Source organism: Mastigoproctus giganteus, chromosome 3 (assembly GCF_048544385.1).
Source record: "Mastigoproctus giganteus isolate SK-2022 chromosome 3, ASM4854438v1, whole genome shotgun sequence".
Classification (NCBI taxonomy): Eukaryota; Metazoa; Arthropoda; class Arachnida; order Uropygi; family Thelyphonidae; genus Mastigoproctus; species Mastigoproctus giganteus.
The window spans coordinates 255,915,852-255,935,754 of NC_143577.1; the positions used below are offsets into that span (position 1 = coordinate 255,915,852).

The 19,903-nt window shown below is 40.6% G+C and overlaps 1 protein-coding gene across 1 annotated transcript in view; it reads left to right on the forward strand.

Moving 5' to 3' along the window:
• LOC150089084 (endothelin-converting enzyme 1-like) overlaps positions 1-19,628 on the forward strand; it is a 34,546-nt gene extending 14,918 nt beyond the window's left edge. Inside the window, exons 9-15 of the mRNA XM_090371043.1 lie at positions 3,234-3,285; positions 10,584-10,651; positions 14,704-14,834; positions 15,634-15,708; positions 15,952-16,050; positions 17,658-17,734; positions 19,429-19,628. Of these exons, the coding sequence (XP_090227169.1) occupies positions 3,234-3,285; positions 10,584-10,651; positions 14,704-14,834; positions 15,634-15,708; positions 15,952-16,050; positions 17,658-17,734; positions 19,429-19,528 (602 nt within the window). The 3' untranslated portion in view covers positions 19,529-19,628. The remainder of the gene's footprint in view (positions 1-3,233; positions 3,286-10,583; positions 10,652-14,703; positions 14,835-15,633; positions 15,709-15,951; positions 16,051-17,657; positions 17,735-19,428) is intronic.
• The last annotated feature ends 275 nt before the right edge of the window (positions 19,629-19,903 follow it).

Below are 19,903 nucleotides of genomic sequence, written 5' to 3' on the forward strand. Positions count from 1 at the left end.
GGGGCCTTGTTGGGGCCCCAGAAGAAAGATTTAAATTACTCATAGGAGTAAAGAGAAAGTGTCTGATGCCTAAGTACCTCACCCACCACGGAGCCCTACGAGGGGGCGCCCACCCGTGAACTAGCAGGTACTGCGTACACGAATGGGACGCCGAGTTCGCTTAGAACACCATACCCACGTTACCAATAAGTCTTTATCCCGTCCCAGGACCAAAGGGAGGGAGACTTATTGGAACGCAGTTGACCCTAACAGTATAGAACCACCCGCCGATTGATCCCAGTCGAGCCGGTCCGGGACCACCCGTCTCGTCGAAGCAGGGGCCAAAGTGGTGTATTGAAGCTGGGCCCCTCAACCACCAGGATCCCCCTTTCCGCTTCCACGGGTCGCGGCGCACGGCTGCACACGCCGGATTCCAACGATGTAACCCTGGAACCAAGGTATGGGCGTTAGATCCCAGTGATGCTAATCTGGAAACCCAGCAGCATCACTGGGAGGTCCCCTCACCACGTACAGGTGCCCACGTTGAGGGGACCCGAAGAGGGACAACCACTCAATGTGCTGACAAATAGACCACCATTTGTTGACAATCGAGGCGAATGGCGCTGCACGTGCAATTAGCAGCGGACTACAACCAGAGAAACGTTTCCTAGCAGACCATCTAGCAGATGGTCTTGCTGAAAGACCAAAGGAGTAGGAGACTTATTCATGTGCGGGTGGTCATAATGTTTTGGCTCATGACTGTATTTAGAACCCAATATATTGTAAGGCTTACACGTTGCTTGCGATGTTGTTAAAATTCTTCTTTGTGCAAACCATCGATTTAACAATACGCTGAAAAGAAAATGAAGAACTGCACCATTACTGTATCTTGCAGCATTTCCTGCACACTTGTCGCATGGTGTTTTTTAATGTTATCTTCACCTCGACCAGAGCGCGAATTTTTGATAGTTAACTTTGTGCTTGAGATAATGCCACAATCAGAAGTCGTACGGATGCATTGATCAAGCTACTTGTGAGAAGACGATGAATGTGAACTCGGAAAAAGCAAAGTCCAATGAGAAAACTAGCCGTAGAGTGTACCACAAAGTACCAGTTGAGAACACAGAGAAATTTCATGGGCAAAGTGTGGAGGAGACTGCCTGGGATCTAATAACAATAATTATTGCATATTAGGTCAAATGTGACACTCGCTATGCAAACATTAATATTAATTGGTGTTCACGCAGCCTGTGGGTTGGAAGGTCTCTTGTTATTGTTGTAGAATCTCAGGCACTTCAGCAACTTAGGCCATATTGCGCGTATGTATTATGCCTGTAAATTGCGTGTGGTCGATTTGCTTTGCTAGACGAAAACATCGAGTTTTCGGGAGAAATAACCATGCTACCTGCATCCGAGACCGACTAACTCAGCCACGATGTAAAAACGACTCATAAAAATTCCTCGCGTCATTTTCACCCGATGTATGGAAGACGATGATAGTACCAACTACCTACGAGTGCTGGAAATGCTCTCATCCATGTACAGATTCTGTTAAATCATTTTAACCATCTACATTGAGTCCAGGAACTGGAGGGCAAATTTTATACGTTCTTGTCGGAGATCAGATCGTGTTAGTTCTTCGTCATGTGGATCGTGCACGAGTACCAGAGCAACATGTTTCGGAGCATTTTGGGAACAAATGGATGTGGAATAAATGAGTGTTCGTAAAACAACTTTGGTACCGGTTTGTACTGCTTGGTGCATTATTAGACATAGCAATGACAATCAACACTTTCCTCAACAAATTCTTTGCCATAGATAGATTATACATTCAAAAAACTCCTCCATCATGTTGTGAAACCCATTTTATGCTGATGTTCCGGTAAAAATTTGACAATTTTCATTGCTCTTGCTAATTATTGTGCTAATTTCTATCCAATAGTGTCCTGAGTACGAAAATTTCATATTTGTGAAGAGAGAGAGAGAGAGAGAGAGAGAGAGAGAGAGAGAGAGAGAGAGAGAGAGAGAGAGAGAGAGAGAGAGAGCCTTCCCAGATGTGGGGAAAGTATTTTCGATTTTAATTTCCCTTTAAATCAGAACTGGAAGGGAAAATGCATGTTTTAATGTTAATTTGTAAAGACCAAAATAGTGGTCCTGAACAAAGGACTTAGTAAAGATTCTTATGGCATTCAAATAGTATGGTCCTTGCGGATGGAATTGTAGTAAAATCGGGTTTGCGCTCGCTTGGCCAAACTGTAGGATCTACAGATTCGCTATTGCTGTAACCTGAATTAGAAGAGCGCACCTTGCTGTTCTTTTTCTGGCATCCGTCTAGGGATGGCGTAAGGATATCTGTAAGAAGAGAGGGGATTTAAAGCCAATTATTACACGATTATTTTGAGTGACTTGTGAGCTTAGTAACAACTTATGCCTTCCAGATTAAAGACTTGAAATCCTAACGGTTTTTGTTCTTGTAGTAAGGAGTACCGATTTTCTGTTTGCTGGATGAAAAAAGCCAGCAAACAGAAAATCGGTACTCCGTCTGGGTGATCACCCTACTTACACAATTTTATCTAGAGTTCAGAAGATACATTTTCACTCCTTATAGCCCTAAAGCTTTCATTATGAATAACATTTGGTCTATACCCTTCTTTTTTGAAAAATTTGTTTCTGGCCAGTGCTCCAATTTCATTCTTTGTGACAGTACTCTGAATCTCTTCTGTTCCTTCATATTTGACTTGTATTGAGCTGAACCCTGCGCAAATAACACATAGACATTCATGAGAATGCAATAAAACTACAGTTTTATAATTTCTATGTGATGTCTGCTCATAAGAAGAATTTAGAAGGTCGAACTAGTAAGAGAGAAAATGGGAAAACCATTGCAGAACAGGGGGCTGACAAAAAATTTTTAAAACGTGCGGGATGAAGTATTTTCAAAGGGAAACTTAAAAGTATAAAACCGTTTCACTGTAGGTGAAGATATGAATTACTACAGAAAAGGGACTCAAGGAGGAGGATTTGTCGGAATTAAAAGTTAGATGGACTTCTGCTTCAAAAAAACCTGGCCAAAATGTACTTGTAAAGTATTATGTTTCTTCTAATTTACTTTGAAATTTTATACACGTGCTGATTTTAAATCTCAAAAGTCTCTATGAGGTTTAGCATCAGTTGTAGATGGTACCGAGGTCTCTAATGTAAAATATGTTTGGCTGCTGAAGCAATGAACTGTCTTTTTTTTTTTTGTGTTTTAGCCATTCCGTTCTCCATTTTGCTGCAGCCGGTATACGACCAAGACAGACCATGGTAAGTAGTCCTCTCGTTTTGGTTTGTTGTATTATTATGAAATTATTAATCATGAAAGTTTAATTTCGGAGCCTTCTAAATTTTTTTTTTGTTTTGTTTGTGTTTCAAATTTCCCCTTAAAACAGAAGGCTCCGGATCCTGTATGGTTGGGGACCTCTATTGGGAGGTACAGCACACGCAAATATTTCAATAAATATTATAGAAAATAAAAATCCAAACAGCAGTGCTGTTCAAATTTTCCGAGAAATTTTCCTCTTTGGAGATGGTCCCATAATTTGCTGATTTTTAGATTAGAAAAGAGTGGATTTTCCTTGATGGACATCAATTCGAAAGGGCCGGTATCCTTTAAGTTTTTGAGTGTTGAGTGTTCCAGAATAACGGGAAACTCAAGAGTACGTAATGCACATACCGATTCCAAAAGTGAATTGAAGAAGACGGACTAATTGACGCACTACCAAGCAAACCTATTGCAGTATCTGACTTGTTTGCCCTTTGGTGTCCCTCTCCAGCATCAACTTCACTCAGCGTGATTGACACAAAGACACATACAAACAGAAGCCACAGTTGTGTTATGAGGAAGAGTCACTAATGCACAATAAGTAATGCCTTTATTCTTGAAATAATTACCAAAAACATTTCTACACTGACCGATCGCTTTATTATTTTTATTATGACTTTTTCTCCTTATGGGATTTTATTTTTCACTCTGTGACAGCTACTAGTACCAAGTGAATACGGTGGTTTGTTGTACCTGGTTACTATTACTATTATCCTAGGTTTTTAGGAGGCTGTTTGGCACTATGACGGCGGCGGCAGCTGAGACGATGATTGGGATGGTCACTACTTGGTCCATATACACATAGCATATATCTTTGACCTTCTGCCTTATGTCTCTGTATTTTCTGATCTTTTCCTCGTCCGTTTTCTGAAGGTTGCTGGGCTATTTGAGACGTATTGGGCACCGCTATGTCGATCAGCCACTTCCTTCTTGTCCAGGGTTATATGTGGATGTTTGTGGGATTGTCTTGTCCATTAACATCGCGCGGTCCCAACATAATTTGTGAATAGGGACTTCTAATAGAGGTTTCACAGTTGTAATAGGATACATTTTCTTTGATCAACTGGCATTTTTGTGATAGCTTCTGATGTATTATCCTTGCGACCTGGTCGTGCCTATGCGTGTACTCCGTCTGGGTGATCACCCTCCATCCCGCAGTGTGTGCTTGATTGTTTCTGTGGCAGGTGACACCTTCGACATGTGCGTGTCATCGGTCACTCCATGGTCGTGGCGATGTGTTTCCCATAGTTCCTGGTATTGATACCTGGTCTTGGCTGGCGAGCATGAATCTTTCGGTTTCGGGGAAGAGCTTTCCGCTCTTGAAACATAAACTAACCAATCACTACGTCATCGTCACCACACAGAACAGGACATCAGTCCCAAGAGTGACCACCAAAACCGGACCAGACTCACTGAACGGACCCTCTACATTTTTAGTGACAATTGGACGGGACATGCGTCCCAAGTGCGACTAGACTCATACCATAACTAGAAGAAACTGGAAAATGGGACCCTGTTCCCATGAGTGACATTTCTTAGACTGGACTAGACTCACAAACTGGAACTCCTAAGAAGGGAAGCTGGAACTCCTTCACAGCTTTGCTGTTCACAGATTTCTTGCTAGTCACAGCTTTGCTGTTCAAGGCCACTTTGGCTCTCAGACCCATGCTCTCTTGCATGGTCCTTTCTTTCCGTTTTCCCCTAGCGGGGGGGAGCTGACGGTCTCTTTGTCTCCTCCCCTGCTGATCCCTCCTTCCCTCTGGTGGGGCATGGGCCTGCCCCACTGACACATTGCGGTCGTCTTCTCTATTGACCCCATATTTCTGACTGTTTCCCCCCCCCCCCGCTCTCTCTTAAAAATTTACATGACTAGTGTTCAAATCAACCCCTAGTAATCGTACTCCACACTCAAAAATTCAATTAACACAATTTTTAATTACCTCGGCTAACCCTATTTCTTCTCACCCCCCTTTTTTATATATATACAGGGTGTCTTAAAAATATACGGCATAACTTCGGGAATGAGTTCCTCATATGTAGACAATAAAAATATTTTATATCAACATAGTTCCGAAAATGCTTGGTTTCCGAGTTTTGAAGGTCTGTCTATGACACTTAACTGTTCACATCACCTTATAGTAATTGTTCAAAATGTCCACCTTCTGCCTGAATACAGGCCTCACATCGACGTCTCATGGACTCGCGAAGACGATGCCAAATTCCTGGTATGTTTCGTATTGTCTCACAACCTGCCACAATTCGATTGCGGAGAGTTTCTACATCAGCTACCGGAGTCGAATACACCAATAACTTTAAATGGCCCCACAAGAAGAAATCTAGTGGGTTTAAATCTAGTTAGCATGGAGGCCAGGCAGTTGGTCTACCCCTCTACTTCAGGAGTCGTAGATCTTGGTCGTCCTCTGTCGGCAGCACGAGGTGTAAAGGTCCCATGTTCACAAAGGTGGCGATGGATACCTTCAAACGTTTTCCTGTCTGGACATCTTCGTTCTGGGAACCTTTCGTGGTACAAACGACGAGCCTCCAGAATTGCATTGCCGTCCGCCAAACCGTACATAAAGTGCATATCCGCTTGCTCCTGATTTGATAACATGGTCGGAATGGAAAACCACAGATTCTTGTGGTTTTCCATTCCGTACCTGTCAGTACCTTGTGATGAAGGAAATCACCCGCGGGAGATAAGACATCCCGGTTAATAAATCGGGAACCAAGCATTTCCGGAACTATGTTGATATACAATATTTTTATTGTCTACATATGAGGAACTCATTCCTGAAGTTATGCCGTGTATTTTTGAGACACCCTGTATATATAGGTCCTTGCCACTGAAATCTCGGGAAATTAGGTGGCAGGACCTGCCAGAGTAAATAATTATAATAGTGATGTACCTGGTTTGCCTCCACGGGGAAGAGTGTGGCCAACGTTGGGTTCCATTAGGGGCACAACGGCTAAATGACCAGAGGAACACGACACTACACATGTACAAAATCCATACACTTTTAAACCTCTGGCATTTGCAGCGTTCTGTTTCACACCCACAATGTATACTACGCGGAGATGGGGAGGAACCCCTGGTGCCGTTTGACACTAAACACACTCTACACTCTACACTCCTGAAAAATACGTTAGAAGTCGTTTTATTTATGTAGCCTTGATGGAAGTGGAGTCTGCCATGGAGTGCCTTCTTCGCTCATCTTTCTGACTGTAAGAATTGGATCTTCTTGTTAAGGTTGAGGGTTGCGTTACGTTTTCCTTATGGCTGGTGAGCCTGCATCATCCCCAAATTTTTGTAGGTTTCTTCCTCTGTCATGGTTTCAATTTCTTCACCAGTCTTCATCTGGCAGTTTCTTCCACTAGATGTCCTTGATGCAATCCATGGATCTTGCATTTGTCTAGGCCAAACTGCGTCCTGATGTCAGCTCTGAACCCTTTGGTGATATGGAGTAGCTGTTAGAGTTGATTCTCAGTTATAGCATAGAGTTTGATTTTACCCACGTATATCAGGTGAGTGAGAGAGAGAGGGTGCAGGTTGTTCCTCCCTTCTTTTAGAGTATATCTAAACTTTGTGTTATTGAGCATGGTGTACGGTGGGTTAGATGCTAGACAGAACCATAGTGGGAGTGAGGGCATTTCCTTGGAAGATTCCTCTTGTGATGGGAGTCGGTCTGGTCGTGATGTTCCTGAACTTGATGGTGGTCCTCCATTTTGGCATGGCTGCTTCTAGGAAATGTGTCAGTGTCTGGTTGACTTTGTGTCTTCAGTGTCTCCATCAGCATAGTCAATGTAGGCCGTATACAGGTAGCGGTACTTCTTGTAGGCTTCTTCCATAAATCTTAAACATTCTTTTAGTGGCATGGTGTGCAGGTATATCAAGAAATGGAATTCGGTAAAATAATTGTTAAATGTCGCCTGATTTTAGTGCTCTTCGTTTTCAGGTATTTCTACTAAGTTTTTCTGTAAAGTTTAACTTATAATTTAGAATGGTTGGATTAATCATTGTTAGCTGAACAAGAGGATATATTACTCAAATATTGGATTTATCCAGGTAATATATTATTTGTTTTTAAAGATGAAACTAGGGAGTTCTTTGAGCTGGGCACATTAATTACCAACAACAAGAACTTTCAGGATATACAGTATCTCTCTCGTGATAAACCTCTTGAGATTAACCACGTGTAAATGCTGGCTACGTAGGTAGACACTAAGAAGTAAAACGAGCGCTCCAAATACTCTTAAGACAATACCGCAAGCAATAAGGGTCAAACAATGTATACCACCCACAGATGGCACAATAATCTCTTAATTACTGAGAACACTGTAAGTACTTGAAAGTTCAATAGTGCACTAAAGGTAGCAGAGGAATTTCAGAACTATACAGAATTGCGTACTCAGTCAATTTTACATTTTAATTGACCCGGAATGATTTCTCGCACAACGAGAAATCATTCCGGGTCAATTAAAATGTAAAATTTGTGGTGATAATAAAGAAATGATTATTGAATGCATTAAATGCCTCGGGCTGATCTGTAATTCTTGTACCAAGACAAACCTTACTAAATTGCCCAAAGCTAAAAGACGGCTATTTATTTGCAATCAGAAAACACGAAACAAATAGCTTCCTGTAAGGCGCCAGATGAAGCTCTCATTCAAGAACCACAAAATAAACACCCTGAAACTCTAACGGATATCGATGCCGATACTCCTGAGAGTGACCACACGTTAAATGAACGAAGAAACAAATGAATCGCTGGATGATGATAATTTTACACAATTTCCTCAGAGCACTCAAGATTACTTAGATCTAGAGTCCTATCCGGGCTCTGACAATCAAGAAATCAATACACGTTCTCTGAATAAAAGCACGCAAACTGAAAGTATAAGCAATGCTGAAAGTAGTCATGCACTGCTAATAGCAAGTACGGTTTCCTGAAATAGAAAGTATAACTTTGAATCTGAAGAACGTTCAAGAAAATCTAGCGGTTTTGATCGACGAAAACCAAATACTTAGAGCACAAAATACAGAAACAGTTCCCAGTGATGATCTCATCAACAAGTGGACACATACCGCAAGCTGAAGAATGTTTTGTCGCCTTCGAACAGGAAAAAATCGATAAGCATCCGCATAACAGTACAACCTTTTCCTCTCAGAGCTGCATCGCAATGTATAAAAACCCCTCATCTGAAATTCATACAGTAAAAATGACAACAGAGAGGATACATTGAAGAAGGATACTCAGAAGATAAGGGGTGTAACACTTTCTGGTACTAATTCAGTGGATACAGTCAATGAGGTTGTCGGCTGCTGTCTAAACCCACCACAACAAAAACAATCGTTTTGGCGGTCTTATGCCGACGTTACCGCTATCAGCCCAACTAGCGTCCGACTCAAGGGTAGAGACAACCAAAACGACACCCATGAAGAGAACCAACCTCTTAATCCCGGCGCTGTGTCTTATTTCCCCTCCATCTCTAACAAACATCAATGAAAAGGGTATCATAAGACATCATCCGAAACCCAATCAGCGAACGACTTGCCCAGCATATAACTACAATGTAACGGCTGTATTGACTCGGGACCAAATCTTTGTGTCAAGATTAAATCCATAAACCACTATACAGGCAATTACAGAAATGTATTGAAAGGAATACTCCATCAGAGTAGATGTTAGACAACTACGTACGAGGCACGCAGCTTATGCCTCTTTCGTTGTCTCAAAGCCAGCCGATCCCTGTCAACCGCTAATCAGCTTGAGCCACGAAATACCATAATCAAACCTTTTGAAGACAGAAAAGCTCGTGTGCTCCAGAGAGGACATAATAATACTCAAGCATAGCAACTACAGAGTGTCCCATCCACACCTGCATCTGTAGCTATCAGATGCTACATTCACAACATAAGAGAAATCAGTTGCAAACTCCATACACTTCAGTATATTTTCTTTACTGCAGAGTACGATATTATTTGTTTAATGGAGACCTGACTGAACCACAATAGATCTATTGACACCCTTTGCCACCCTTTGAGCTATGTTGCTCAAGCTAACGGACGGGTCATTCGCCGTGGTGGTGGTGGTAGAGTGGCAATCATCTATAAAAATTACTTTTCTCAACATAGGACCAACTCAAGTCGCTCTGAAAACTTTGAAGCCATCTCTGTAATCCTTGACCTCGATGAAATTAGAATACAGGTCTGCACTGTCTACCTCTCTCCAGAACACACCCCAGAGGTTAAAACGGAACTAGTAGCTTGGATTACTACCAACCTCCAACCCAAAGTCCCTACTATTCTCGTAGGGGATTTCAACATGCCCCTGCCAAGATACTCAACGGCCAGGTCTTCTCTGGAAAACATTTTACATATGCTCGACCTTCATCCTCTTCAAACTCCCCCAACTCGGGGAAATCAGCAGCTCGACCTCATTTTTCACAACATCCTTCATGCAGAACCTATCAAACCAACCTTCTTCTTCAAATCAGATCATCAACCGTTGGACTGTGAACTTTATGTCCACTCCAACTTCTCTAGTACTTCGGTTGAAGGATGTGGTCCGCTGCATAGGAGAAGAGTCTTGTCATGCATTTTTTTTAGAAAAGACCTCCATATTTACACACTGTGATTCCAAAGAGATCGACTGTGACGAATTTAATGGATATTAAAATGCTATCTTTATATAAAAGATAGCGGTTTAATCTCCATTATAATTATATGCACTGTACTTACTCTCAAACTAAGAAAGTTTGATTGTTCCACCCAAGCCAGCTCTCAGTGACATACACCCTTTTTAAATCTACACATCGTCCGCTTTCAAACAGATTATGGCTCACCTCCCAATGAAGAACTTTAAGGCTGTGCTGTCCACAAAGAAGGTAAGTGTAATTGTTCTCTGACACTGTCATGCCCTTCTTCTCCAAGTGTATTTTCAAAAGCCTGGAGAATACGGCAAATTACCACTCGCACCACTCACTTCTGAAAGAACTTGGGTGTCTCCTTTCGTAGGAAAACCGCCTGGGCTATTTGAGACGTGGATAACTTCCATCGCACCGCGAAGCAAAATTTCTTGCAGCGCGTGCAACCAAGAGCCTGACCTCACTCCTTGCGACTTTCATTTGTTTCGTGCGGAAGTCGCATTATAAATCCAGAAATATAAGTGAAGTATTCTTGGGAGTGCCGCGAAAAACTTCACTGTACTGTGGTTTTATATAATGTTTTTTCCTCTTTCAGGTATCTGAACTTCGGTCCATTTGGAGGGCTAATTGGACACGAAATCACACACGGATTCGATAATACAGGTGAGCAACGATTTCTTTCCTAAGTTTCAAATTTGATGTGCCCAGAAATTTAAAGAACTGTTTGATTGACAGGAAATTAGCCGGATTGTTGAGAAACAAAGCACGAGTCAGAATAAAATGCATTTATTTATAACCATTCGTGTTATTTTTCTCTTTGCTATTAATCCAAACGTCCCATTACTGAGTGGACCGTTTATTAGGTACACCGACCTAGTAACGAATAGAACCTCCTTTAGTCCTCAGAAGAGTCTCAGTTCTTTGGAGCATGAACTCTACAGAAAACGGTGACATAAATTCAAACCGATGCAGACCTATCAGTTGCTTCAAATTGGGAGGGGGAGGTCATTCCACCCCACTTATTCACTTGATCCCACAGATGCCTAATCGGGTTGAGATCTGCTGACTGCACATACCAGAGTAAAGAAGTTGTGATATGATGCTTTGTACTGATAGAAGTGACTGCTATAGGGTAAATAAATGGTGAGCATGAAAGGCAGCTGGTCGGCAATAATGTGAAAGTAGGTTGTCGCATTTTGACGTTGATCCGTTTCTATTAGAGAACCAGACTTGGGCACCACGAAAACACTCCCTCAATCAGTTTGAAATGTTGACACCTGGCAGGATGATCCCGTTGATTCATTCCAGGTATAACTTGATCCTGCTCTCAGCACGGACCCATCGGACGGGTGACTTTTTCCCATTCTTCAAATGTTCAATGTCGGCGTTCCTGCGCCCACTGTACCACTCTGTTGCTTGCTTTCAACAGAGTGAAACTCGAAGAGGTCGCCTCCTGTCTTATTGAGTTCCTACAATCTGTAGTATACCTCGTCCCTGACAAGATCTCCAAACTTTAGTCCATGCCGATATACTTGCGATGCACTCCGATATACAAGAAATTTTCTAGCAGGGATAAGGTGATGATTATCCCATTGTACAAGACAATGGCTAGGCAGCATCTTGAGCATTGCATACAGGTCTGGAGGCCTCAGGTTTAGGATGTAAAGTTGCTGGAATGGGTGCAGAGAAAGACAACGAGATTGCTGAAGGGAACTAAAGGGTGGACTTATCAAGGAAAGCTTCCTTTCTGCAAATTGAAGCGGCACTTGGGGAGTAATCTGATTGAGGTGTTTAAGGCTTTGAATTCATTGAGCATGCTCAATGCTGGCGTGATTTTTCCTCTTGCTCAGACTACACATGAAGGGGACATAAATTCAAATTGAGAAAGAATGGTTGCAGGATAGATGTGTGGAGGTTTGCCTTCAGCCAGCGGGTAGTTTATTTTTGACATAAACTTCCATCTGTTATTGTGGAGGTGGATAGTTTCAATAAATTCAAAAAAGAACTAGACAAATTAATGCATCATTTTCCTCTGATAGTACTAATACTTCTTTGCCCACCAATATTGTACCACGCTATCATTTAAATATTCGCATGACACAACAGTGGTGTGCAAAGAGGCACAGTGGCGATGGAAGGTGAAAACAATTGTAAAAAATTGTGCAGCATAGTTGCACAATTCTTTTTACCTTTCATATCAACTGAACGGTTCAGCTGAACTCGAAAGACACTAGACATTGTTGTGCTTGAACATCTCAGTAGGGCGGTGTCCACGATACTTGCAATTGCGCGTCTGCTGTCGACTATTATACTGCGCCCAAAGTCACTTGGGCCACTCTGTTCTCCAGCTGAATGTCATGCAGACACCAGTTTGACCGTTAAACTTTCTTTGATTTTTTTTTTTTTTCTGGTACTCATTATACTTCAGCTTCCAGGTACGCGCTACTGCTAGCATCTTAAAAAGTATTCCTGGATGAGGGATTTTTTTTTTTTTTTTGTTGATATTCAGTTGATATTGGGCACCTAAGTACGGATTGTTCAAGTCTGAACGTGTTAAATTAACAATGAATTTGAGTTGGACATTTGTCTTGATGCAATCCAAATTCATATAATACCATACATGACACTCCTGACCATTTCGCTACATCAGCGAAATGGTCAGGAGCGAGAGTGCAGTAGCAAAAGTTCTTTGAGTGGACCGTGATTCTAAACTACGTGACTGCTAAACACGATTAACGGTTTTTTCTCTAATAACGGTATTCGCGGTTCCTTGTGAACTCATCTGATGGTTGTTCCAGAGTATAAACAGAAATAGTTGTAGTAGTAGTAGTGGCGTGTGATGCAAGAAAGCAAGTGTAGGAGCTTATGCAGCATCAGCCAAAAAAAAAAAAAAAAAAAAAATCACACCATACCCTCCAAATGCCTGTCCAGTTCCTCCTTAAATTTATTTAACCTATCAACTTCCACAACGACAGATGGAAGTTTGTTCCAACAATTAACCATCCGCTGGCTAAAGGCAAATTTCCGCATATTATTCTACATCTGTCCTTTCTTAATTTGAATTCATGCCCCCTTAGGTTCGTAATCTGAACAAGTGGAAGTATCCCATCAGAATTCAGCGTGCTCAACCCATTCAAGGCCTTATATACCTCAATCAGATCACCGCGCAGGTGCCTAGTCTCCAGCCACTGCAATTTGCAGAACTTAAGCCTCTCTTGGTAAGAGGATCCCTTCATTCCCCTCATCAATCTTGTTACCCTTCTCTGTACACGCTCAAGCAAATCTACATCCTTCCTAAAATGAGGCCCCCAGACCTGTACGCAGTACTCAAGGCATGGCCTGACCATTGCCTTATACAGAGGGACAATCACCTCCTTTTTCCTGCTAGCAAAATTCCTAAATATCATTGACAAAACCCCATGACCTGCCCTGGCAGCCTGTCTGCATTGCTCAGAAAACTTCATATCTGACTGCACAATTACTCCCATTTTCTACCACATTAAGTGTAGTAGCACACAGTTGGTACGTTTCTCTGGGGTTACTTCTACCCATATGCGGTACTTTGCATTTGTCAAGGTTAAACTTCAGTTGCCACTTCTTAGCCCATCTGCCCAAATTATCTAGATCCTGTTGCAGTAGCACACTGCCATTAACAACCCTGCCAACCTTTGTATCATCTACAAACTTCGACATTAAGCCTGATATACCTTCATCAGTATCATTGATAAATATACAAAACAACAGTGGACCCAACACCAAACCCTGTGGGACTCCACTAATAACATTAGTTCAGGAAGAGCAGCACCCATTGATAAACACCCTCTGTCTTCTCCCACTTAACCATTCTTTTATCCATTGTAGCAACTTACCCTTAATACCATTCTGCTCCAATTTGTACAATAGTCTTCCATGCGCAACAGTGTCAAAAGCTTTCCTGAAATCCAAATACATGATATCAAAATTATTTTTTGCATCCAGTTCCTTTGTGACCACATCATAATAACCAATCAAATTTGTCAGACAAGACTTTCCCTTAACAAACCCATGCTGTGTCTGAATTATTGCTGCAGTCTTGTCTAGATGATCCTGCAATGCATCTTTAACCAGCGACTCCATTATTTTACCCGGAACAGAAGTTAAACTAACTGGTCTGTAATTACTCGTGTCACCCTTCGATCAACCTTTGTGAATTGGGGACACATTTGCACATCTCCAGTCCGTGGGAACCTCCCCTGAGTCCAAGGATGCCCTCATAATTATGGCTAAGGGTTTGCTTACTTCCTTTGCCGCCTCCTTTATTATAACTGGATAGATCCCATCCATCCCAGACGCTTTTCTTATGTTTAACTTCAACAATTTCTCCTCCACTTTGCTTTCAGTTATTCCAAAATCATTAAGCACCCTGCTACAATTTGATAACCTTCTGCCATTTCCAAACCTTAATAATTCCTCACATGTAAATGTAGATGCAAAATACTCATTCAGTTTTCTTGTTCAGTTTGTTTTTAGGAGCAGGATCATCTGCTCAGATAGCATAACACGCGAGGCTACTTTTGGTTTCGCAGCCTGTTCCTTAGATGACATGACGTGGATGTACCTAATAAACTGGCCACTCAGTGTATACCACGTGCCATGCAATGTAATTGAGTTATCGTGTACTGCATGAATAATTTATTAAATAAACCAAGAAGTAATGATTAATTTGCGATCTGCAGGGGTCCTGTGGGATGCTCATGGACGACTTAACCGCGACTGGTGGACGGAGTCCTTCCGAGCCAAATTTACTGAGAGGGCCCAATGTTTCGTGGACCAGTACAACAAGTTTTCTCTAAAATATGAAAATCAAGTAAGTTCTTTGCGACTAATCGCATTGGTATACTGTGTACGTAGACTGCACGATTTTATTATCTTTTTCAGGATGGAAAATTTCCAGAAAGAAAACCATGGACAATTCATTCAGAACAACATTAATTACACAATGCTCTTCTTATCTATAGCTTTGATAAATTTCATAATCACTAATAATTAATTACTCGTAATAATACACAATAGTTGTATAATAAGGAAAAAGAAAAACAAGAGATGGCACATCTCGCAGAAATTCAGCTTGGAGAGTGCCAAACATGAAGCTGTTGATTAATACAAAGCCAAAGGTAATTTCACAAATGTATTGGTGAGAAGGTTCAATGGGTGTCGTCCTTCCTTGTAAAACCAGGTCATATTCAGCTGTCTTCAGTTTTATTATCACATGTTTTGATTTCTGTGTGTAGTTTGCCTTGGAAACATAATAATATATAATGTCTCAAAAGCGTTAATAAAACTGGTTGGCTGTTGCAAGGTTTAAGGTCATCAGCAACTTATTTCCTATTGCGCCATATAAAATATAAAATTACGTATGTTCTGGTCCATTTGCTGTTTGCTCCACGAAAAACTCTACTTTCCGGGATGAAAAACCACGCTACCCTCGCCTGAGATAGACTAACTCAGCCATTGTGAAAAAAAAGCCCATAAAAATTCTGGTTTAAATTTATTAGAATCACTGTTTATAGAAAAGAAAAAAAAAGATTATTTTTCGGCATAATTGATTATAGTAACCGAAAGAACAGTACTAATGTAATCTTAATATTGATGATTTTTCTTTTCAGGAGGTTCCGATGAATGGTTTCCAAACATTGGGAGAAAATATCGCAGACAATGGTGGGCTGAAACAAGCTTACATGGTACGTATTCAACTCAGTCATAAACACTCTTGATTTTTGATATTTCCTCGAGGGCGGGTCTTTCTACATTAAAGCATATTTTGGTGTCCGCTGATCTCCAGTGACTGGTTTAAACCAAAAATATTTTGGGTTATAACCAGTACAGAAATTCACATCACGTGCACCTTCTGTGAGCTCGTGTTGCATTTTCAATTGACGAATGGATGTGTCCTGTAACTGACTCCTATTTTGATTCGTGTATAGGCTTACAAGAAGTGGGAGGAAGAAAATGGACCAGAACCGAGGCTTCCGGGATTTGAAAAGTTTACTTCTGACCAGATGTTCTTCATCAGTTATGGACGGGTAAGGAAGAGCCAGGTTTTTTTCTGTGTGTGTGTGTGTGTGTGTGTGTGTGTGTGTATTAACGAGTTGTATTGATATTTCTTCAAATATCAATACAACTCTTTATTATTATAAAATTGGTTGTTGCAGTGTTTAGGCACATCAGGAACCAAGCCATCATCAATCATCATCAGCCATTTTCAATCCACTGCAGGATGAAAGCCTCTCCAGCAACTTTCCAGTTCCTTCTGTTTTGAGCACTGGCCATCCATTTACTACCCACAAACTCATGAATTTCATCTGTCCATCTCCATTGTTGTCTTCCAGGTTTTCTTCTACCTTCTCTTGTACCATTCTGTTATTTTCTTAGTCCATCTGTCATCATGTCTTCGAGTTATGTGTCCTGCCCAAGACCATTTTTGTTCTTTAGTTTGATAAGAATATCCTTTACTTGAGTTTGCTGCCTAATCCATGTGTTTCTCTTCTTATCTAACAGTCTGATTCCCAATATGATTCGTTCCATTCTTCGCTGTGTATTTCTCAGCTTCTCTTCCATTCTTTTGGTGAGTGCCCAAGGTTTTTCACTTCCATAAGTCATGGTGGGGAGTATACATTGGTTCATTATTTTACGTTTCAGTCTAGGCCATATTGGGCCGTAAATAATATCTGTAGTTTGCATATGTTCTGTGGTCGACTTACTGTTTGCCTGACGAAAAACCCCGAGTTTTCTGGAGAAAAAACATGCTACCCTCCTAAGACCGACTAACTGAGCCATTTTGTAAAAAAAGACCCATAAAATTCCTGGTGCGGTTTACGGGATTCGAATTCAGGTCTTTTCTACCTGGTGTGTGGAGGGCAGTGATTCAATGGAATGTGCTACCGACGAGGGCATCGAAGGAGCCCTTCATTTCATGGAAAGGGTAGGTTACCTAATGAAATGGGTACTTGGTGTATAATGTTTCAGCAGTAAAAGAACGTCAGCATAATATTCTTTGCTTTCAGGAGCTATTCTACTCTAAACAGACTCAATTAAATACATCACCTTCTGTATACTGTAATTCAATATACAGAAGGTGATGGGATTTCCTGTTATGCCAGAATTATTCAGACCTCTGATACAAATCCAAAAGCAGCAATAATAGTATTTAATGATAATATTAATATATGGAGGGACATGGTCTTCACCATCTCCGTCCGTCTTTCCATCTTTCTACCTGTCTGTCTGTTCGTCCGTCCGCATGTAAAAACATCGCTTGCGTTGGACGAATTTTCACGAAATTTTATGCTTGGTTTATATAGAAAGATTTGCGGAGTCATCCCAAATTTCATTAAAATCAGACGAGCAGAAATCTGGCAATTATTATTTCTTTTGGCCATAGAAATTATATGGAAAAAAGAAATTCATAGATTAAATGTAGTCTTGTTAGATTTAGACAGTCTATGCACACTTCGCGTGTATTGGAATGTAATTGCTATGTAAGACTCATGAACGTGGTGTCCACAGGAAATGGCTCGGTTCCCTCTCACGTATACTTTTAACTGAAATAAAATAAAATATTTAAAGTGCTTGCCTTTGTGTTTATTGTAACGTTTTGTTTGGTTAACAGTGTCCCTTATTTTCCTTTCAGCTGTGGTGTGAAAGCAACAATCCTGCGCTGGAGTTCGACTTTTTGTTCACAGATCCGCATGCCCTTGGGAAATTCAGGTAAGTGACATCACAAGACCGGTGGTTTCCTTTAAAATATAGGGGAAGGGGGAGCCGACTGTCCAGCTAAAGATTATGGCACCTAAAATTGACACTAACTCTGAATTTCAGCACACTATACACTATTAGTCATTTCTTGGCTTAAAAATTTCACTACTCCTGGTTCTGATATCCTTCCTGATTTTTTTTTTAATTTAAGTAATCCATCTCTAGTTACAATTCTTAGAAACCTCTTCAATTACTGTCTTCTTCATGGTTGCTACCCTTCAGTGTCCAAATATGCCTATATCATCCCGATCTCTAAAAAACAGGGTGAGAAAGCTAAGCCTAATAACTACCGACCTATTACTATACTGAATACAATTGCGAAAATTTTTGAACTCCTACTTTATAAATATCTTAGTTCCTACCTTCACCCTTTTATCAATAATCATCAGTATGCTTTTCTTTCGAGGAAATCAACTGTTTCAAATCTGGTCTTGTTCTCTCATTTCCTACAAACCAATTTGCAAATCCTTGATATTTCACATGCATTTCACTCTGTCCACATCAATCTTCTTCTCTTCAAGTTTTCATCTTATGGTCTACGATCCCCTTTACTGATTTGCTTCATTCACTGCTTAGAAATCGCAAGCTATCTGTAATAACTGATCAACTTCATCAACTGCCTTTACTGTTTCGCAAAGTGTTCCTCAAGGCTCACCGTTGGGACCGTTCTTCTTTATTGTTTATACTAATGATCTGTCAATCTTATTTCAGTCCGTTAATGTTGAGTGGCAACTCTATGCATATGACATTAAACTATAAAAAGTTATTTATTCTTCAACTGACAGCGATGAACTCCAGTCCTGTCTTGATTCGCTCTCTGTCTGACTCAATAAAAATAACTGGTTTCTAAACCCGTTAAAATGTGTAAATTATATCGCTGGAATCGTGCAGTTATATCCTCTGTCTTTACTGATTATTATATTGGAAACCCTCTAATTGCAAGTACTGATAGATTTAAGGACTTGGGTTCCTATTTCGATCTGACTTTCATCTCCCTTCCCATGTTGATCATGTAATATCTATGACTTCTTGGCTTAATTACGAGTTCTTCCTCGATTTTCAAGAGTGACAAAGTTATAATTGTTCTCTACAGCAGCTTCCACTTCCTATTTTTGATTATTATTTGGTCTCTACAACGGGAATATCTTCCTCACAGACTTGAGAGTCTTCAAATTAAATTCATTGAATTCTTACACTTTGAAAATCCCTTTCACTGTCGAAATTATTTAGCTCTTTGTGGTCGTTTCAGAATCGTTCCTCTTCACCCCAGAGAACAACTCTGTGGGTCTCTTTTTGTCTACAGTATCGTAGACTCTTATCTATTCTCCATAGAAGATACCTTTCTGTGTACCCCGCTTCAATTCTCGCAATAAAACCAATTTCTCACTGCCTCTTTGTCCTCAACACCTGGAAGTCCTGTTTCGTTTCCTTCAGGTATTGAATAATTGTAATATTGATTTTACACTTAATCCATCTATCCATAAGAATTTTGGTATTAATTTATTATTTTATCGATATTTTCCATATTTTATTTGAATATTTTGATATTGAATATTTTATCGATATTTTCCATATTTTATCTTTTCTTCTTACTATTTTTTGCGGCTAGAGGAATGTGCTTCATTCAAATACTCGAAATTTTTCAGGGTCGCCGGATCTGTCTCCAACTCTGTGGAGTTTGCAAAGGCCTTCGGGTGCAAGTCAGGATCGAAGATGAACCCCGTCAACAAGTGTGAACTTTGGTGAGGTAAGGGACCAGCCGGATTTAGGGAAACAGTCTTCAAGTAGGAGTTCCACAATCCGTCCAACTTTGCCATCCACGCTGTACAGAGCAGATCGTAATTGGCGCAGAATGAACTAAAAATAACTTGTGAATTGATCCCTAAGGGTGGCTGAATGGGTGGATTTTCGAAATTCTTGTTCTTTGAACAAAATTGAACAATTGCTAGGCAGAGCCTGTATATAGAGTTTTTTAATTAAAAAAGATTTGAATTTGATATTGGAATAATAAAATTGGAATAAATGTTATTTACCATTTAGATTTTGCAACTGAAATTAAAATTTTTTCTTAATCTACAGTTTTTTTTTTTTTTTTTGAATGGGAAAGTTGTTCCCCGTACT